This window comes from Pelobates fuscus, chromosome 1 (assembly GCF_036172605.1).
Source record: "Pelobates fuscus isolate aPelFus1 chromosome 1, aPelFus1.pri, whole genome shotgun sequence".
NCBI lineage: Eukaryota > Metazoa > Chordata > Amphibia > Anura > Pelobatidae > Pelobates > Pelobates fuscus.
In genome coordinates this window covers 311,012,112-311,035,412 of record NC_086317.1, presented here as the reverse complement: position 1 = coordinate 311,035,412, position 23,301 = coordinate 311,012,112, and the positions used below count along the sequence as shown (strand labels likewise).

At 39.4% G+C, this 23,301-nt stretch overlaps 1 protein-coding gene across 2 annotated transcripts in view; it reads right to left on the bottom strand.

Moving 5' to 3' along the window:
• Positions 1-23,301, bottom strand: part of MRPS9 (mitochondrial ribosomal protein S9) — a 114,472-nt gene that overhangs the window by 41,880 nt on the left and 49,291 nt on the right. For both annotated transcript variants that reach the window (XM_063458542.1, XM_063458550.1), the window contains exons 4-9: positions 22,977-23,007; positions 21,841-21,920; positions 12,453-12,538; positions 11,880-11,955; positions 9,421-9,589; positions 8,305-8,413 (exon numbers count right to left, since the gene is read on the bottom strand). In XM_063458542.1, the coding sequence (XP_063314612.1) occupies positions 8,305-8,413; positions 9,421-9,589; positions 11,880-11,955; positions 12,453-12,538; positions 21,841-21,920; positions 22,977-23,007 (551 nt within the window). The remainder of the gene's footprint in view (positions 1-8,304; positions 8,414-9,420; positions 9,590-11,879; positions 11,956-12,452; positions 12,539-21,840; positions 21,921-22,976; positions 23,008-23,301) is intronic.

Sequence of the window (23,301 nt, the reverse complement as noted above, 5' to 3'; positions counted from 1 at the left end):
CAATTGTGACACTACTCCCATGAAGCAGACCCCTCACACATGCCTGTGACAAACAGCTTCTCTAAACCTCCTGCTTCCCCCAGTCCCATGTACCTCCCCAGCCGACATTTGGCTGACCAAGTACTTTCTCGCCATTTCGGGCCAATTTTAAGTACACATTTGACCATGACTTGCACACCTTATGCCAAGCTGTTTGCAGTCAAGCCATGTTCAGCAACATTCGGTCACTCAGGCGTTATGTTGGCTACAAATATATTCGTCCGAATATACCCCACGTTCACCTTATTTCCTACAACCAAGTTTAATTTTAAAGCCTAATGCGGCAGGATTAGTAATTTTATTTTGTTTCACGGTTTTAGCTATTGGTCCTACCTTTCTGGTTGATTCAGTTGAAGCAGTGCTAATTATGTCATTCTGCCTCAACATTTATATTATTACTCTAGTAACTACAAGTTACTTGCACACTTTCTCTGCCACGGTCAGCACAGGTATTGTATCTGGCCCCCTCCGTGTCATTATTGCCTATAGCACGTTCAGGTATATAGCTCTCGTTCCTTCAAGTGTTGTTGTCCATTACGGTCTTATGTCAGTAATGTCACTGTAGCACTCCGGAGGTCTGGACCTATATTCCTGGCATTAAATTCTCTAGCTGTCATCAGATCAGTTGACCAGATAGGTAGGCATATATATTAAGATAAGGTGCTTTCATCCATATATGGTTACTATGCCGACTTACAATCATCTTCAGTTATACCACAGGGTATGTTAATATCTATCACACCAATTTTGTTTTTTTGCTTTTCCTCAACAACCAGTAACCCCCAAACTGATCTATGACTTACAAATCGCCCTCCACACTCCATGTGTGTTTCTCAACATTGGCATACCCACCCTGTACCTCAGGACTCACAGTGGGCCTTCTCTCTGCATTATATGCATATTCCCTATGCAAACCCTCACTAGGTCTGTGCAACACGCTTCATACGTCCTCAGTGGGCAACCAGGTCCACTTCCAACCCCTCGTCTTGGCATTAAGTTATATATCATCAGGGTACAAGCGTAGGCGTATGTGTTTTTCCATAGGCGTAGGCGTACTTGTTTTTCCTTATACTGCCCACATGAGCACTCTGCTAATCTACTCACAATCCTTCCTTAGTGGCATACATCAAGCCAGACTCCCAGGAGGTTACAGTATTCCTCATCATATGTAATCCTTACATCTTTCATTAGGCATTGCGGATTTAGCGTAATGTCAATAATGCGGTGTAACCATGCCACTTACAATATGAAACGTACGAGTATTACTTCTCATAACCCATTACCCTGCTACTCTAATCTCGTGTCATTTCCAGCTTACTACGGGGTGCTACAACCCCATCATATCTTGGCCCTTCATAAGCTACACAGCACATCACAATTTTTGGCCCCTTAATTGGGCACTCATATACAGCATAAGATTTACGTTTGGCATACAGCTTGCCACAACAATATTCCTACATACAGCCCTTACTAGGCCGTTACTCATACGTTACATACGGCCCACCACAGGCATTCCACTACAACTCCATTTCGACCCTGCATCTGAGCAATTACGTACGATTACGGCCTCGTCAGGCCACTCATTTTCTCCCTATACCACCCTCTGTCTGCATACATAACCCCAGTCACAGACACTTGCTGAATCTCGAAAAGTTTGTTTCCCACTAGTAAATATTTATGTACATACTGTCACACATACTATTAGACCGTCGCATGGAAGGACACACAGTGAGAACTCACACCAAGATACAACACACTTAGTTTCCCTATCCACATATTGATGGGACTAAGGTTGTATACACATATTTTTCCTTATTATCGTGATTCTACTATCTATACTTGTCGCCCCGTTGTTGATGTCCTTAAAAATGTTGTGCCCTTATCTCCATTAAACACTTACACCATACTGGACGCATGCCCATTAGCGTTCCCATTGTGTCGTTAGATTCCTCTCTATAAGAATCCATTCTCATGCTCAACCACACTAGTTGGGCCAGGTACGTACGCATGCCTACCTTAAAGGCATTACGCTCCTATTCCCCTTCATTCCTTAGGGCTAGATCAACTCACTGTAAAGGGTAGTGGTGCTGGCCTTAATACAGTTTAATGGTTATCTTGTCCCGCAAGGCCAACTCCCATCCTCAAACGGAGGTAATAGCCCATTGGCCCAACTCATAGTTAGAGCTTCAACCTCTGTAGGTTATTAGTTAGGGCCTCACCTGTCATGACCACTCATAATGAAGCTTTTAATTGTCACCGAGAGGCAAACATTCCTGCCACTCCGTTCGGTGGCCTCAGTCCCTCGGCCAAATTCATATCTAGAGCCTCTCAAAGCCACTTGGCATTTAGTAGGGCCTCATTTATCCCTGGTTAGCTAATTTCTTTGCCATTTGGCACTAAGTAAGACGCCAGTTGATGTAGGGTTAAACGCTCATAGCACGGCTGTTAAATTACACGCTATTTAGTACCTCATACTACGTCTCTTAACTAAGTGCAAGCAGGGTTTTCACCCCTGAATCCTGCAACGAACCCTCAACCCCTGGCATACATTCAACATAGAAATAGGATTCCGCTAGGCCAGTCTCTTGCGATCCTGGACCAGCCGATTGCTGATGCCCAGAAATAAGGTATATCATTCCCTGTCACAACTCATGAGCAGGGTTGGTGTTTGCCAACCCAGAAAATGGAAGACAGCATAGCATATTGCTTGCAAACTGTGGAATCAGACATCTGTTCACCCCTTTATTTGATTCACGTTAAACTAAAGAAGTCAAATCTCCCAAAGTCTAGCAAGTAGATTGAACCATAAACCATACTTTCACAAACGCCCAAATTTGTTCTGACCTTTGGTCTATATAAATCCGCTGTCTCTTACGTTCTAAACGTCTGTAGGGACATATGGACCTCTGTTACAAGACCTTTATGTTCCAGGGTTAGACATACAGCCCTCACATTATGTAATGGTAGTGCAATATTGCTGATGGATTACACCACATCCGATCCCTGTTTCTCTGCTACACCAAACCATTGGCTCTATACTTTTTACAGCCATGACTTTTAGAAGTTACTTCGTTACCTCTATTACTCAACCTCCTCTTTCACTTGTCAACTTATACTTAGTTCAAAGTACCAATTACTATCCCCTAAAGCACGCAAGTAAACATGGCCATGCTTTCTTCCCTGGGGGGTCTAAATATCCCTAGCTGCTGTAGCTTCCTCCAGTAGTCTAACTGCGGTTAACGAGACTCAGACAAGTACTGCCTAACCAAAGGCAGAGTCCTGTGTATCAGGCAACATGAAGACAGTCTCTGGCGAATGCCTGTTATCATAGGTATCTTCAGCCTTCCTGGTTCTGTGAACCTTTTCATGCGCGCCATACTGTGAGGTCACAAATACATTATAGGACTACTCCGCCAACTCCCTGGTCATACGCTTACATTAACCCTGCCATGCTAGTCACGCCCGTTCTAACAGACCTGTCCAGACGGTCAAAATTTTTTTTTGCTTACTTATAGGTACAGGACGCCACATCCAATTCTCACAGGGTGTTGATTCCCCCTATATATTGCAGATACAGCTGCCACACAGATCTACTGCCGTTTCAGGTCACTGGGTCTGTGACTTGTAGCCCCCCTCACTCTTTAGTATTCTTTGGGCTCTTGGCAAGTATACCCCACATAGCCACTGTTTGCCAGGGGTCTCTATGGAGTGTAGATCTCTCAAATGCTACCAAGGCGACACATCAGGTTGTGAAGTTTGTAAGGGTCGGATCTCCCTCCTCAGTTAGTTACTTTCGAAGTTCACTGGCTTGCTACACAGCAACACAATCTTGTCCACACACTCATACAGGCTACATTTCATGGCAGCTGTTGATTTGACTCATTCCCATTTTGCTAAGCACACCATACGCTACCAAACGACCTACAGGACTCCTAAAACAATTAGAATTATACTACATTAGGTCCTATTATGGCCTTGTTCCATTGGTGGCACACCTGACTCTCTGCCAATATCTGCCTATCATATTGTCATCACGTATTCTATCATAACTTTGTAGTGTTCATATCCTTTTTGCCACTTCTTCCTTAAATTAGCTCACAAATATCACACACGTATCTCATACCACCTACAGAGATAACCTCATGCCAATCAGCATGGTTTCAAGTCTAGATACTAGACCAATTATCCGACACTCAGAGGACTATATGCCTGTCTTAGATCTCACAAAATACACTCACAACTTAAATTGCATTAAATACGTCAAGACTTTTTCCGCAACTCGTACACCACTCGTCAGCATTTTGTAAGTCAAATCTCATAGTAGGAAACTACCTTCCAGCCTTAGTAATACCACAGTACACATAATCGAACACCAGAACATACGAATCCGCTATAACATCTCTCAGTAGAGAGAGATTTGAGGAAGGCGCCTAAAGGTATTGGTTGTGTATCATCAACACGTATCAATGCATTTATTCATTCAACTTTTTGCACTCTTTATTTACAGGCCTACCCCGAACGTCGGTCCCGGCACACCTCAACCGACTTGTACCACATCCTACTTATTCCAACAATACAATTACTTGGCTACACAGCTTTACCAGTTTCCAGTGAGCATACCACTTGGAGTTCTATCAGTGTGGGAATCTTCCCTCTCAAGTGGAGCATTGCAAACCCAGAGCCAGGGGTGATAGGGCTCTGGTAAATGTGAGTTTTTTCCCCACATCCCCCTATACATATTTTGTTTTGGTTTAGATGGTCGGCACTATTCTTTGTCTTTCTATATTTACAGATCAGTTTAGTGCGCTTTTTTGGTAAATATTTGTCTATATTCTGTGTATACTTCTGTATCACTGGGATTGAGTGCTGCCATACTATATGTTTTATATCCTATAGCGCTGACACACTGTTGGTCTTTACTTGGCTTATTATCCCCGGCTACAAATATATATATATATATATATATATGTCATTGAGAATCTTGGCAGTGATAAATTGATCAAGCAAATATTACCTGCTGCATCTTGATACTAGGATGCTATGCAGTTAGTTTCAGGTCATGGTACAAAGAATACCTGTGTATGCTGCTCTACAACTCAGTCTCCTTTCTCCAGAATGCCAAAAAAGTAGTTGGAGAAAAAAAATAATAATTAAAAAACAACAACCTGTGCCTCAAATTAAAGTAGCTTTATAGAATTTAAGACATACATACATCACCACTATTAATATATATACATATATATATATTTTTTGTGTGATTACTAGTTATTTTATTCAACAATATAGTAAAAAAATAAAACTAGTAGCCCAAAACCAAAATATACAAGGTATTATGAATGGCATCATACACAACCGAATGATCTTTAAAGGTAAAGCTATGTCCTCTTTCCCCCAGTAGGGGATGCTACAGAGACAAAAAAGAGAAGACATACCCTAGTCGCTGTTCCAGCTGAATACATACAGAGCAGATATATAGGACACAATTGAGGGATGAAAGCTATTCTTTTTGATTGGGCCTATTCAACAAGTTTGAAAATCAGGCTGCAGAGGATGTTACCTTCTCAAAGTCATCAAAGGAGGCATTCACCAAACAGTGAGTGAACTGTAGGAACTTGAAAGCCAAAATATACATTTAAGACAAAATTGCCAATGTGGATACTTTAGCCTAAATTCTGCAATCCTGTTTCCAATTCTACACAATTCACGGTTAGGTGATTAAAAACCTTCAAACAATGTGTTTGAAAAGCTAGTGGTTCAAAGAACGCATACTAAATCAGTACACAAACTGTCCTGTTAAAATGGTCTAAAGTGGCGGTATAGTGTTAGTATTTGAATGAAACCACTGTGGAAGAAGAAAGAAAAAATAAAAGAAAAAACGCCACAAAAATCAACCCCCTTCTCCCCCATAAATCAAAGTTTTGTTTATTAATTACACTAAGCCCATTTACGTGCTAAATGGCAAATTAACCCAGCCTTTTTTTTTGTACTGGTATGACAATGATGACAATCTGCTAACCACTTCATTTAAATGACCACTAAAAATGAATGTAAACGGAGTAAAGTCTTAGCACATTGCGATGGTTACTCTGCTCTTTGAAATTATGTTACTTTCAATAAATCTAGGGATTCATTTCCCCCTTTCATAAAATTGTAACGCGCTGCGGAAAAAGTTGGCGCTATATAAATACAATAATAATAATAATACCCGGTAATAATATCGGGGTTATCAAATAAGATTTGTTATTAGATCATTATGGATTGGTATTGCAGCTGTTGTGGAATGCACATCTCATGATTCTCAGGCATCCATTTGATTGGCTGAACATCATGAGAAATGCAATACCAGCACCTAAATTGACAAATGTTATCCACAATGCTGCATAACTACCAAATTAGAGGGGCAAAGGTTAAAAAATAATATCAGGAAGTATAACTTAAAGGGACAATATAGTAACATGAACAACTTTAGCTTAATGAAGAAGTTTTGGTGTATAGAACATGCCCCTGCAGCCTCACTGCTCAATCCTCTGCCATTTAGGAGTTAAATCCCTTTGTTTATGAACCCTAGTCACACCTCCCTGCATGTGACTTGCACAGCCTTCCATAAATACTTCCTGTAAAGAGAGCCCTATTTAGGCTTTCGTTATTGCAAGTTCTGTTTAATGAAGATTTTCTTATTCCCTGCTATGTTAATAGCTTGCTAGACCCTGCAATAGCCTCCTGTATGTGATTAAAGTTCAATTTGTCCCTTTCTACTACCTTCTAACTCCCCTCTTTTTTTGTAATACCTCTAAGAATGTTTGCGGTGCATCACAGAGCTATACTATACTACACAACATTAACGTGTTGAATGCAAATCCCATGATGGTGAGCAAGCAACATTGATAGTTGATCATTATAGGACTAATAGCTTACGGTTGATGGGGCTGTGCGAGGGGTGGTAACACTATGGGGGACTATGTCTGCAGTAAAAACATTGTTGTTGAATGCATCTGAACTTCATGGGAATTGTAGTTCTAGACTGGGCTTGAGGCCACTGCATTACACACTAACTTTTTTGTGGTTGACTGCAGCTCCCATGATAAACAGCCAGCCATTACAGGCTGGACACCATGGAAATTGTAAATTGTGATAGTTGTGGCTACTCTTTACCATTCCAGTTATTATAATCTAAAGTTCTTGTGTTACACAGGTACATACCAGTCTTTTAACTATGGCCACCACAATCATTTACATTTTTCCTATTAATGATTAACAAAAAATTACCTCCAACCAGGAAACACCTCTCTTGAGCCAACAAAGGTAGGCAATGGGGAGGAGGAATGGAGATGGAAGAGGGGAGCACATTTTGCCTCCCCCTGGGAACAGTGGTGTATCCTGGTTTTGTGCTGCCCTAGGCGAGGGAGCTGAGCAGACAGGTCAGAGGAAGTGCTCCCTCGCCGGCCGCCAGCGCCGCCCAGCAGACCGCCCGCCCGCCCAGATGGCATGTCAGTTAGCCGCAAGGCTAACAAGGCATTTGCCCTGGGCATTTGGGGGCGGCGTTTTTTGCCGCCCGCTGGAAAATGCCGCCCAAGGCAAATGCCTTGTTTGCCTCGCGGCTAATACGCCCCTGCCTGGGAAAATAATCTTGCTGACGCCCATGCTTGTGTGTTACTGTGTAAATAATGATCCATACTTTACAACCTTTTGGAATGAAATTACATTTCTTCAATAGGAGTATGTTTAAACTCTTGCCAAGCATAAAATGTACCAGAGATTGCACTGCTACTTTAATCTAAACAGTGGTTCTGGAGAGAAACCAGTACATAATGTCCAGATTTATACACATCTGTATAATTTTCTAAAACAAATAAATAAATAAAATAAAAATAAAAGAAATATATATTTCAAAAATTCTAACAAAGAAAATAAGTAAATGTGCTTTTTGTGGACGATATAACCTCTGAAAACAAGTTTACAACATTTCCAATATAAAGAAAGATACACATTTTTACATTTTTGTATGTGTAGTATATAGTAGGATGGTGGAATGATTTCCAGCTTTCTGTCCCCAAAATACAGATAATACCATAATAGGATGCAGTAGAAAAGCGATACAAAAATATTCTTATATATTATAATATTTTTTTCTGCAGCAGAACTCAACTATGAGATTTCCTACATGGTATGCATTTATATGCAAGTATTTGGAGAAGCTCCTTTCTGACACTGGACACGGATACGGGAGAAACTCTTGCACATGGGGTATTCGGGTTAGACTTTTACCTGTCTTGGAGCACACTGAAATACTCCAAGTAATCAATGCCATTAATGGTTATACGTCCTTTTCCAGAGTCACGAAGCACAACTGTGGCATGTGTCGTTTTTCTTCTACCTGCAGGTCATCAAGTCATACAATGTTATGAGAACATAGCATAAGTGGACATTGGGTCCAGCCAAGTCATACAATGTTATGAGAACATAGCATAAGTGGACATTGGGTCCAGCTAAGTCATACAATGTTATGAGAACATAGCATAAGTGGACATTGGGTCCAGCTAAGTCATACAATGTTATGAGAGCATAGCATAAGTGGACATCGGGTCCAGCTAAGTCATACAATGTTATGAGAACATAGCATAAGTGGACATTGGGTCCAGCTAAGTCATACAATGTTATGAGAGCATAGCATAAGTGGACATTGGGTCCAGCTAAGTCATACAATGTTATGAGAACATAGCATAAGTGGACATTGGGTCCAGCTAAGTCATACAATGTTATGAGAGCATAGCATAAGTGGACATTGGGTCCAGCCAAGTCATACAATGCACATTGCTGTGAATATGCCTTTGAATTGGCTAATAGCCAAACATCAGGTACTTTTTAATATGGTTCTAACATGCCTAATTCCCCTCATATTCTCATCATTTTCCTTTGAGGTTTTGTTTTGAGCCCATTTGCATGTAAACATACAAACCTGTAAGTGTGACATGTAAAGGATCCCAAAGTACCACCGTACGTAAACAAAAGCTCAAACAAAATAAAGAGAATACCAAAAAATATTATGAGAAAACAGCAATAAGGAATATATATATATATATATATATATATATATATATATAAAAAAGCCTGCAGCAGTTCTTTTAATGGAATTACTGCTGTGTTTATATACAAAGCTAAGTAATATTATTAAAAGCTATGATGTGGTGATATGACTCCTATAGGTATTTCATAATATCTTGATAAGACCTGCCTGCTGCTAGTTGCTGTGCTGTAAACATATGACTGTCAAAAGCCTATAATTTAAAAGTCATACATTAGAGAAACAGTACAGCAGACATTATGTGCCCCTGCTGATCACCACTCATCTAAGTAGGTAGCACAGAAAGATGTCATGATTACCTTCCCCTGTGCTGAATGCCACACCACTCTCATCATACTGCAGAGGATTAACCACCTGCTTTTTTGACTGGACTTCAAGCATCTTACAAAACGACAGCACATATTCCTCTTCTGTGTTGCTGTAGGTCTGACTCCGAATACGTTCCAGCATCTGTATCAAGCGCAGGTACTGCAGGTACACAAAGACTCATTAGAAAGCTATAGACCAGATAATGGCAAAATATATGCTAGTCTCCCTTAAATAACTAGAAACCTCACCTTATTTCCAGCGCCACGCAGGTGTGCTTGTGCTAGCTCCACCCTCATCCAACCTCCTGATATCATTAGAAATCGCTGGATTGGCTGTGATCGCCAATTCTGATTATCTCAGTCAAGGAGGCGTGATGGGGCCAAACACCACCTGGTCATAGAGATGCATTAAAGCAATTCATCTCTATGGGGAGGGTTGCACAATGTACGGCACTGACCCAAGAAGGACCTCTAGTGGCCCCAATTGTGTTCCTAGGCTGTAATGTAAACACCACCTTTTTCTCTGAAAAGACAGTGTTCACCACAAAAAGCCTGCAGGGACTGACTATAATCATCAAAACAACTACATTAAGCTGTAGGTATTCTGGTGACTATAGTGTCCCTTTAAGTTCAAATGAGAATATTGAATAATAAAAAAAATAAAAACACATGAGTAGCTGAAAATAATTTTGTATTAATTATACAGATGTTGCATAAACATTTGCAAATCAATTAAAGTATACAAGTCTGAAATTCCTGTAAATTTCTAGGTTGTGCAGCTTTTGCAGTGTTTCAGCAAAACAGAAAGTGCTTTAGTTCACCGATGAGCTTATACCAAAGACATTGGTTTTTGGGCACAACCAGATTTCTTGATAATGTTGATCAATTATCAGTTTTCATATCTATCTCAATATGTCTTTACAGTTCTTGAAATGTTTGTAAACAAAAATGTCTGTAGTCCATTATTTTCTCTCTCTCCCTCTTTGTCTTGTCTGTTAGTGAACTGAAAATCAAATTACAACATTTAAGCAATGAAGCTGTGATATTTTAATTTCCACTCCTCCCCCCACCCTGAGGTTACAGCATTTAGCTATGTGATAAGTAAATCTCTTTACACAGTGTTATGACAGCAGATTTTCATACGCAGCCATAGACCTGCTCAAAGTGGTGCACACTCTACTTTCTCCATTATAACCAACTAGGCCATTAAACAGCTTGAGAAATAGGACTTACTTTTAGTATCATTGTTCTCTCTACAAGGAGACAATCGAGCCATTTAAAAAGCCCAAGTGCCACTTCGCTCTTAGGCAGCCTCTTCAAATCAATTATTTTCTAAACACCTTTTATAATTTTTTTTCTCCCATGCTCTTAAGCAAGTGATTACATGATAAATTGACCTGTGAAAACTCACTGTAAATGGGTCAGGTATTAACCCATTTGTGTAAGATTTTCATTGTTTTCAACAGGAACACAGTGTTTATCCTACATGCCCCTGCACAGGAGAGATTTATGGGATGTATTTAGGAGTAAAAAAATAATTAAAAAAGTATTGTATTTGTGATTCACTTAGGAGCTGTCTGCTGTAGTTCAAAATCTGATAAAGCTGAAGGCAACCAGTAAACCAGAAGAAGGCAGTCAGTGTGTCATTGACAGAGGTCCCACAAGAGAGGAGTAATGTGCAGAACACAAGTTGTCCAGTGGTGTATTTTGGATCTGTGCTGCCCTAGGCACGACTAAATTCGGACACCCCCAAAATCTAAATTTGCCCCCCCAATTCGTGTCAAGGCCACTTTCTTGACTGTCAATTACATGCCCTCATTGATACATGCACGGATATACACTCACTGACAGATACACAGTCATTGGCACACACATACAGTCATTGGCACACACTTTCACTGACAGACACACACTCTCAGATACACATAAAATGATATACACACACTCACAGGCACACCCATTCTCACTGAAAGACACACACTTTCACTCACGAAAACTGTCAGCTACACTCACTCACAGTAAGGTGGACAACCCCAGAACATGAGGCAAACAAGGCATTTGTTTGGGAGCTTGGGGTGGCATTTTTTGCCCCCCCCTCCCCTGAAAGTGCCGCCCTAGACAAATGCCTTGTTTGCCTTGTGGTAAATACATCCCTGAAGTTGTCATTAAGGAGATACAAACTAAGATTTAGAAGGAATGCCTTCTACAGCTGACAAGAGTTTTTTTTTTTTTTTAATTAGCCATGAGTTTAGACAGTCCTAATATAGGAACGCTAAATAGCTCATGCTAAATAATAGGGTGACAGGTGCAAGAATTTAGTGCATATCATCAAAATAAACAGTATAAAAATGAACATTTTAATTTGGTTTTCAAGCAGCATACACTACATATAATGTTCTCTCTTTTCCATTATATTACAAAAATATATATTAAAGTCATTAATTGCTTACATCTTGGTCGGACATTTTTTCCACTAGCTTTTCCTCCAGTTCTTCTTTAATCATCCATCTACTTCCAATCAGGTCTCTGTTCAAAACAAACATACAGCATTAAGCATTCACTAATTATCCAGGCAATTAGAGACGCATCACCTGATATCGCTAATATTGGCGTGACTTGACAATCCACCGAAACGCGGCAGAAAATCACAATTTCAATTGCTTCCTATAAATAGAAGCATTATTGTATGAGAAAAGCAGTTCAAGCTTCACTGATATCAGGAAATCATGTGACAGACTGTTCAAAAGATTAGCTCACATCACAAAAAAAAAAAAAAAAGATTTTTTCTTTTTCCTTTTTTGCTGTGTACAAATAGCTTTAAAAATATAACTGTCGGATTTTTCATCTACATCCAATATTTAAAATATTAGAGGTCTTTAAACTTATTCACTTATAGAATTTTTTATACAACCTTAGGAGAGTTTATTTATTTTTAATTAAAATACAACCAAGGAAATATTGTGTTTTCTACAAAGACATTGCATATATGTAAATTACCCCCCAGCACATCATTCACAACTTACATCCGCTTAGTATTTTCAGAGAATAAGCCTTTTTTCCGCATTTGATCTTCATGCTGTTGGATTGATAGAAGTTTTCCATACATTTCCTGAAAAAATTGTGAACAAAAAGATTAAATAAAAATTAAAACTGCACATGATTCCACAGTACCAACTACACGCATTTTTTTTTTTTTTTTGTCCAGTATATTTATTCAGGGCACCAAGTAAACAATATGAAATACAATATGAAAATTGCAACAGAATATAATCTGGCTGACACTAGAAACGTATTTTTCAGCATTTCTTGTGAGGCTGCCCTTTAACCCCTTAAGGACCAAACTTCTGGAATAAAAGGGAATCATGACATGTCACACATGTCATGTGTCCTTAAGGGGTTAAAATAACTGTTGGTTGGAAGAAAGCCATTTACCAAGTAAATAAATAAGTAACTCACAGGTACAAACAGCCCAGATAATAATGAAAATCATTATTTAACTCAAAAATAAACTAAAATCAGTCAGTGATCAAAATCTTTCCCGTTTTTAGGATTATTTTTTAAAAACAGAAAATGAAAAAATATTCTGAAAATAGTCAGAATATTAAATTTTTGACCAACTGAAAAGTGGGTTTTGTCAAACACAATTTTAAGGACGATGAAATTACCGGAGTGGAAACTGGCAGCGCAAAGACTAGGTTTGCAATTTAAAGCAGGCACGAGATCCCTAGTTTATAGGGACAGACCATGCTGGAAATGGCTCTTTTTTTTTTTTTTTTTATACGTTTAGTTTACAGAAGTGTAAACTAAGTGTCCAAGAAAAAGGAGTGTGTGCACTTACTAAAGGAACTTTAAAAACACTATAATTTTACAAAGTGCTGTAGTGGTTATTATGGGGCGGGGCAAGAAACTCTCCTCAATATAAGTAGTCAAACCCTGGGTCTGGTGGTTGCCGTGGACTGACACCTTCTCTGCTCTGAGTTAAGGTCTCCTCGTTTATAATTTATTTATTAGAAATCAAAGACTAGATCGTCTCAACTGTCATGAAATCAAGACGTTTAAACTGTTACTGCAGCCAAAAATCAATGGTTTAATAAAACATTTTTGGTTGGAGAAACTTTGTTGATATGACGCCCCCCATGAAGAAATACATTGTTTCAAAGAAAAGTTACATTTTCTTACAATCCCATGCACTAAGTTCCTATTCTACCTGGAGCCCAAGTTCTCTTCTCTTGTGAGGTCACTCCGCCCTCGCCACAAGGGGAGAGAGGTCCCCAAAATTTAGCTGATGGGAGAACTTGGGCAGCGTGGATGTGGTGGCCATGTCACCAGCTATGCGACAACAGACGTCAAATATGCACTGAATTTTCAAGCCAGCCCATCTTACAAATACAAATATTACCTCTATTCTTCATGCTATGAATTACAGGATGAGAGTGAGGAGAATGCAACATGATGAAGTATATATCAGTCTGCAGTCTAACCATAAAATTGATAAATGTTAAAATGAGACAAATTGCACAATTGTGTGTGTCAACAAGAAAAACTGAATAAACCACAGATTAGAAACGTGAAAACTTAAAGTTATCACATAACCCCTGTAATGTCAGAGTCACAGGGGTCAGCGACAAACATTATTGTACCACATCTAAACTGCAGACATCTAAAATAAAATGAAACTTCTAATTGTAAGAGTGTGTTTATGCAGACCCAGGATGAGTTAGCAGAGCTCTGTTCTCTGGCTGCTATTTCCAGATTCATGTAATCCTCCAGTGAAAATGCAAGAACAATGATTCTGTCAGCGCGAGAGAAGCTGTCAGAGGCAGGGGACTAGAAGAGTTGATAAAGCAATATTACCCATGACAGTGCATTCAGATGGGGCCATTTAAAAACAATGGGGAATTTACAGCTGCAGCTCTATAGGCTTCAGACTGAGCCACCACAAGTCACTGATGCATGGAAGACATACTGTAAAACAGAGTTAAATAAATGACAACATTTATTTATAGAGCCATGGGTGAACACAGAGGTCCTTCCAAATGGATGCAACTACATAACAAATGTCTTAACCCTGGTAGAACAACACACGTAATTGCTGGAGAAGCCATTTAGGGTCATGTAAGTCCCTCTGTGCTCATGCCTTTGTTATGGTTGACTGAAAGCACTTTAGACCTTATTTGATTATTGTTTTCACTGTGCAGACATATCCGGAACAAAAGAGTGAAAAACAATGGAGAAAGATTTTCAAGGCAGCTTCTGTGGTCACTACACCAGAAAAATAGTAATCGGCAAGGGTTTTCTATATAGATATAAATTCACTACAAACTGGAATTGGAGTTCATCTACACATATGTTGAATCCAACCCGCTGTCAAATGTCATATCTACTTTCGACAATTTTAGTTCTTAAAAATGTATCATCTGCTACTTAATTACAAAAATGGGACTAAATACATAAAGATTCTATAACCATTAGGATGCCATTAACAGAGTACTGGTAACGGTGCTAAACTAGGACAACTGGCCACAATATCAAATGTCAAAGAGACTATAAATGTAGAAATCCCTTACTTAGTCAAAAATATATATCAATCAAAGATTAGTTTTTACCTGAATTGAGCATAACAAACAATAAGAGGCTGCTACTGTACATGAATCTGACAGTAAATGCATCTGGCACAGAAATTCCAAGGCAGGATTATTCTCTAATAAGCACAAATAAAGCAACACCATGGATTAGCCTCATCGATTAAAGCACAAACCCTGCAAATAAATGGGAGAGTGGAGCGAATTTAATTACTCTGCCTAGTATTTCTGTTAAATAAAAACATTAATGTAACTTATGGTGAAGACGTGCTATTAAAGTGCAACCGTTAAAAACTTAACGACTGCAAAACTTTGCATTTACAACCGCTGCACGTTGGTTAGACATTTCAACGGTATGTGGGATTTTGTAGTTGATAGTTTTGAAATAAAGTCTTGACATGAATAATATTAAATATATGTGTAAAATGCAGCAAACATTAAGAAAGCAAAAGCCTCCAATTTTGACCATGCAAGGTAGTCCGGTCCAGGACCCCAGTGCTTAGGAGGGGAAAGGGGAGGGGGGGGGAGGAAGAAGAATTGCAACCCTTTTTTATTGTTTATTTAGATTAGAGAAGGTGGGAGGGACTATTTTATGCTGTATGCAGAGGAGAACACAGACTAGCATACTTGACACTCTAGTATTCCTTACATAGTAACAGAAATACATGTATACCCTTCACCCCACACTAATACGCCTGAATCCACTCAAAGACTTGCCATACAATATACCCTTAGATTTACACCCAGGTCACCAAAATACTCCCCTGCATCCACACGCTACACATACATGCACATAAATAGCCCTTTACATGTCTTGAAAAGGACATGGTAAGGGACCACAGAATGAAATATGCAATATAATAGCATGCTTGATCACAGCATGGAATATTGGGGGACATGGCATAATGGATAATTGGATAGAAGATCATGTCATAGCATTTGGATTATGGCATGGGATAGGAGTTTATTTTGCTTATGGGATCACATGATGTTTGGGAAGGGAGAAGATGAGGGTTAAACAGATGCCAAATGAGGTTGACTTGGGGTCCAGAAGTGTATCTCCACTTATTCATGGACCATAAGCAACAACACAAAGATTCCTCACAAAGAAACACTTTGGCCTGTTTAAACATCTACGATGCTCACTCAACAGTCCTAGAGCATTAAAAAAAAAAAAGTAAATACTACTTAATGCAAATGGATTTTCATTACGGGACAGTTGAAATCATAAAGGTATTTATAATAGTGTATGACATTTAACGTCCAGGGGTGTTGGGGTTAAACAGTTTTAAAGCACAAACATTACAAAAAAGCGCTTTAGACACTGCAAAATGTGTAATTTCTTTATTATGATGAAATGCAACATACACATCTTGCCCTTGGGTTGCTCTGTTTCAGCCAAAACAAATGCAAATGGCTCGTAGGATGACAGCTGTTTGATAAGGCCTCAACAAGACCTGCATGCTAGACTTTTACTTTTTTTTTTTTTGCCGTGAAAGTTGGGATGAAAGGCAGAAGGCAGGAAGAGAATTAATGTAGCATACAGTCTAAAGGCAATGCTACAACCGTGATTAAGTAGAAAAGTTAAAAGGCACAGATTTTCCACAGCCTCGCTGTGTGCAACCCATCCGTGTAACGAGTTGACAGGCCTAGCGCGTCCTCTCCATCATCCACTCCGACAGCTAAAACGCAGCACTGCATCTTTCTTTTTTTTTTTTAAAGGAAATTTGCGTCTGCACCATGAAGCGTTGTACATTATTTCTTAGCACTGCAGGGGGCACAAGTCCATATGGAACCTTCACAAATATTACCACAGATCAAACCGGCGGCGTCTCCAGGCAGATTTGACATACCTATTTAAATGAACAGCAGGGGTCCTAAGGCTGCCGGAGGCTGAGCAGGAGAGAAAACCTCTGTGGAAAGTGTGCTGCGGCTCCATTACTCAGCAAAGGCACACTCTGCATTTATCACCAGATTCATTTCTGCCAGGGCATGGAAACTCATTTGCTCAAGGTCAATGATAACAGAAGCCGACATATAAATATATACACTTATACACACAATGATATTATCCGGCCAGGGAAGAAGGGGCACAGAATAACAATATTACACAGAAATAACATTTAAAAATACAAGTTTATGTAAATGTAATTTGCAGTGCTTCATTACCAAGTTGGAAGGCACTAAAAGAGAATAAAAAAAAAAAAAACCCACAAACATATGAACACACATTAACAACATAAAATGGCAGAAACTATATGCAAACACACGTGCTTGATGCTAAATGTCTATTACAGTGGAGACTATTTGCACTGTGGTGTGATCATTACAGATGGATACAGCAAAGAAATTCTCTCTTCTGCCTGATCAATACCAACAGAGTATCTAGCAAAACTCTCAGATCATACTAAAAAGCACTCAACATTCGAGTGAGCATTTGTAGCTTTCTTTCAATGTTGCTGAATGTCTGTCAGAAAAGCTCTACCTTCCACTGAATCTTCCGGACAGGGAACAGCTCGCATAAGTTCCCAATGCAATTTCCTACAGTTCAACGCAAACATCACTTGACCTATAATTTTTTTGTTTAATTGTGCCTAGCAAGTGTGCTATGGCTTACAAATCATATAGCTTTGGTTGCCAGAGATTTCAGTTGTCCTAGTATATGTGGCATGCCATAAAATGAATATTCACTAAACCCTGCAAGTGTATGCCATCAACCATGCATCACAGTGTTACTTTATTGTGGGGAGCAAAATTCATGCAATTCTGGCACAAACATATGTGAATACTGCTCCAACAGTGAGCAGCTTGACAACTCTAGTAACTGTATATATCATGTAGTATCCACATCATATGAGCACAAACGTTATATAAAAAAAAAAATATAGAAAAAGAAAACATGGAAGGTATTAATCCTGTTCTTTTTACTACAGATTTCAATGATACAATTATAATAAGGTAAACAAGTAGCGATTCAAATGTCACAGCCATACCAATTCATACCAGTGATGGGGCTGTGATGGGCTGAAAGTTGTCAGCTGACCCTCTTAGCCAATCACCGCCACACATTGCTGTTGAGACGAATACGTCACCATTAGCCCAAGCAGAACACATGAAATGGGCTGCAAGGAACTCCTATTGGATTGCAGCAAAAAGTGTGGTCATGAAGATAATTATTTAAAACGTAAACAATTTCTTACGGTCTTAAAAGACTGTCAGGGCATGTGTTACATATACTGCATTACTGGATATTTGCAAAATATTCAAAAATCACTAAAAGTAATATAACTGCAATAAAAAAAATAAAAAATAAAAAGACTTGAGAAATTAGAGTGGTTTCCATAATCCATTTGGTCAGCTTGCTACTGGCTGAGCTTTGTCAGTGACTCCACCAACACTTGACAGACCAGACATATCACCAAGAAACCATCAAGGATATGCTGTCACTCAACACTGTAAATGTAATGCGTGCCTAAAGGGATGATGGTAAATTTTCAACCTTTTTAAAAAGAAAGCCGCAGGTTGTGTAGTGGTATGCGGGGCCGGCCTTAGGCCTTTAGACGCCCTGTGTGAAAAATCTTCACAGCGCCCCCCCACCCCCCATCATCCATGTATGATGTAATGTTTGTGTTGTCTTGGTATGATAGTAGATGTGATGACTGTGTGTGATATGTATGCTATGTGTTGGCTGTGTGTGATATTTGTAATGGGTGTATTAACAGTGTGTGATATGCGTGTATTGGTTGTATGTGATAGATACACACACACACACACACACACACACACACACAGAGTCAGACGTCCATACACACAGAAGTAGACAGTCACGCGCGCGCGCGCACACACACACACACACACACACACACACACACACACACACCATCATACACACACACCATCATACACACACACAGAGGCAGACAGTCATACACACAGACACACACACCGTCATACACACACACCGAGGCAGACAGTCATACACACACACACACACACAGGCAGTCATGCACACAAACACACAGACACGCCGCACGGGAAGCTCCACCCCAATATATATAATTTTTTTATTACGGCCGGCCATGTGTGAGCTGTGTCGGCCGCAGGGCGCCCCCTGCTCCATGGCGCCCTGTGCGGCCGCACAGATCGCACACCCCTAAGGCCGGCCCTGGTGGTATGTCCAGATAGTAGTATGTTTTATGTAATCGGTAAAGCTAAAGGTGGTCTCAGTAATCGGTAAAGCTAAAGGTGGTCTCAGTAATCGGTAAAGCTAAAGGTGGTCTCAGTCAGCAAAAAGAATGCTTAACCATGCTGTGGTATATCCCTAAGGTTTGAACTTCCTTCAAAATAGACTGCCTGTCCTACAGAAGAAAATAGGGAACAGAGTACACATGAAAAAAATAAAAAAAATTTATAAGGCTATTTAAAATCACCTCTTTCTGCAAAACCCAGCACTACTTTGCAGTACCCCAATATCGGTGGGTCCTACACTAATTCCAATGTAGGAACTAAATTATCTGTATTTACACTACAAAGTACCCTAACCCAGTGATGGCAAAACCTTATGAGCCCAACTGAAATGCGAAACCAACCTATTTATCTCAATGTATCAACGCCGCATTTAAACCTTTAAAAAAAAAAAAGGAATTTTTTGTTTAAGGAACACACATTACACAGCTGTCTGTACTAATTAACTGCTTTTTTTCTGAAAAGGAAAACACATTAAAATAGGTTTCAATGATACAAATAGTTTTTAGGAGGTATGAAGCAGTACTCGCTTAGCTTTTATGATGTTTTAACACAAGAGAATAATGAAAAAATAGAGATGGGAGTATCCAGCAAATTAATGATTCAGGGGCACAGATCACTAGCCGCCCTGAGTCCTAAGGTGAGGCAAAATTTTAAACCATGGCAACATTTAAATATTGTGAATACTGCCAATGATATCAAACAATATAGAAAACATAGGTTTTACTAAGATGGTTTGCCTTTATATCCTTGCAGCTAGTGTATTGTGGAAGGTCTAATTAACAGGTGTACTTCCTACAAGGTGTTTTTCTACTTGGATCTACACAAGCTACTACAAATACACACAGTGTCAGGTGAATCCATTATTTCCCTTCCAGTTTACACTAAAAATCCCCACATTTGCCTGAAAGCAAAGGCTACTTCTTGCCCAAAACAGATCCCCACGTTACTCCACAGATTATCTCCAAATTTCACTTTAAATAAAAACCCTCCACTTTACAGTGCTGTAAGCAGACCAGGCGCCTCTCAGCTTCTCTGACTGTGTGTGCGCGGGGGGAGTTCTTGGCTGTGCAGTCCCCTTTTTATTGTGGTGACAATTTCGCTGGGTGGGAAGAAGTCAGAGAGCCCATCAGCCTGAATGGAAATTTCAGTAAGTCCCAGCTCATGCACTGTGTGGACAGCAACAGCTGCAAACAAGTACATAGCAGTACCCAGGATATGGCAAACATATGGCTTGAAAGTCGTGCTAGCTGTGGCAAGCGTGCCATAGGTTTGCCATCGCCGCTTAGCCCATGTCTTCCAGAATAATGCAAACAAGCCCTTGCCATCATTTAATTTAGTAGGCTACTTCTTAGTCACTACTTACTCAACCATCATTCTATTATTCATAAATAGCACCAGACCTACCAAGTTACATGGCAGTGCTGTGTGATACACAATATGGTCTCTGGGTTGATGCGCTCTCTTTGTGTGTACAGACCATGTCGGAGAAGTCAATTGCGGTCACGTGCAAGCACAGTCACAGACAATGCCCTACAGACCCCATTTTAGACACTGTAAAGATGGCAACTCTAACACCCACCCTCTTTCTCCCCTTCCCACATAAAAGCAATTTTCACAAACTGCTTGCAATGAACCTAACCTCCAATTATAGATTGTTCTTCCCCACCATTAGTTAGCTCTAATCCGGTTAATACGATTACTTTTTCCTATGTGTTCTTCATTTTCATTGTAAAATATTGTTTATCCAATTTAAAAACAAAGCACACCGGTGACAGAAATTTATATAAATCATGTTTCCACAATGATCCCAGAATTCCCAGCTTGACATACAAATGAGCGCATGCAGACATTGTATTACAGACTTCACTCTGCATTTTTGCTGGCACCATTAGCAGTGGACACTGCTTTTAGCACAGCTTTAAGATCCAAAAGGATCAGCACAGGTAAAGGTCCAAAGGGACCAGTCACAAGAAAGTTTCTAGTTTAAAGCAGTGTCCGTTGCTATGGCTAACTGCAGACATGCAGGGTAAAGTCTGAAACATCATGCCTGTCTGTGCATATTTACATGTCAAACAGGGAATTCTGGGATAGTTGTGGAAACATGATTTCTCTGAGTTTCTTTGCCATGGGGGGACTTGCCCAAATCCAACTTGAGATATACAGGTGATGCACAAGAGTCATCTTTCTATCTGCACTGTGTACTTAATACTAAAATACATCAGCTAGGTGGAGCAATAATTCAATATGTAGTAGGCAGCAAGAGATTAACTGTGCACATATGTAACCTGACATCTACTGGTCAAATCCAAGAACCCACAACAGGATACAGAATAACAATTATATATGTACATCATTCATAGAATGTGACGGCAGATAAGAACCATTCGGCCCATCTAGTCTGCCCAATTTTCGAAATACCCTGTAAAATTCCCTATTCATTACAGAAACTATGTGTTTCCTATAAAAGACAGAGATAACTAGATAGAGATGATCGATTTGCATGCATATTTATAGATTAAAAATACTAGCTATATTCCTATGCTGCCGGTTTAGATAATCATAATGGTTGTATGTAACTCACGTGCATTAAAGAGTAATAGGATTGCTTGCCAGTATAAAACAGAAAGTGAAGTGGACGTCCATCTTCTGCCCACTGAATTGCTATGGAAACAAAGCACAGTTTTTGTTAATATCAGTGGTGTTACATTGAAGTTGTGTAGATCAGCCTATTTCACAATAAATTTTGTAACACCATATTTATAGTGTACATTGCATATATTTAATGTTATGGATGTCTGCACATGAAGATGCACACTGAACAACAAGGTGCTGAGGACATGGGCTTAGCCTGTACCCATAATAAAGTCATGTCCTGTCCTATGTGTAGGAATTAAATGAACATCTTAATGTCGTGGTTTTAATTTAGCATAGATGCCGTCATTTTCTTACAATGTACAACTTGTTTTTTTGAGATATTTCTCTGAAGATCTGCCTCTAGTGGCTGTCAGACTGAAAGTCACTAGAGGCACTTCATCATTAATAATAAAGGCAGGGATCAACATTGCATGATCTATGTTACTAGGCAGGCCTAAATGTTCCCCAGCACTGCAAGCCTGGAGGGTCCATGGCACACTCATCAGGGGTGCATTTCTACTCACCAGGGCTGAATGTTTACTCACCAATGGCTATTGGGTAAGTGGATATTTGGAGCCCTGATCATACAGCCCTGAATACAGACATTAAAAGTAAATATAATCTTAATGTTAAAGGAACATAAACATATTTTGCAGTGAAAATCAGTTCATTTGGAAAGATAAATAATAACATTTGGTGGAATAAGTCAGCAGTCAGTGATGCTCAGTCGTTCCTATGGAGTAACACCATGGTTACCCATCCAGTCCTTACAGCACGCTAACAGTCCAGCATCCCCACTGGAATAGAGTTGGGAAATTTGTGAATAATGTGCTATTTGTGCAGTTTAAGACTGTGTTACGATTTACTGCACTCATGTACACTCTATAAAGGAGAAACAAAATGTCACAAAGCTGCTTTTTTTTTTTTTAACAAAAAAATTTTATTTTGATTTTTTTTTTACAATTTACTAGGAAGTAAAAACAAACATACAACCAAACCACCCAAGATGCACAACACTGCACGTTTAACTTATTTTTTGGGGAGGAAAAAAAACAAAACAAAAATGTATTAAATCAATCTCACCTCTGCGCTTGGGGAAAAGTTCCTCCGGATGCTATAGAAAAATAAGAAATAAACATGCATTTTATTAGAGTATGTATAGAAGCAGAACACTCTATACATACAGAACATTTGTCTCTGGGGCACATTTCAAAATAAAATGCCTACAATGTACTAAAAAGTGTCACTGAAGAACAGAGGACATAATGTAGAGTACAATGTGTACAGAGCAACGTTTCGGCTAATATCTGGCCTTTATCAAGCTTGATAGACCTTGATGGATCTTTGGTACAACTTTGGTTTTAAGACAACAGGCCTGCGAGCAGGTGATACAGCCCAAATATAGATG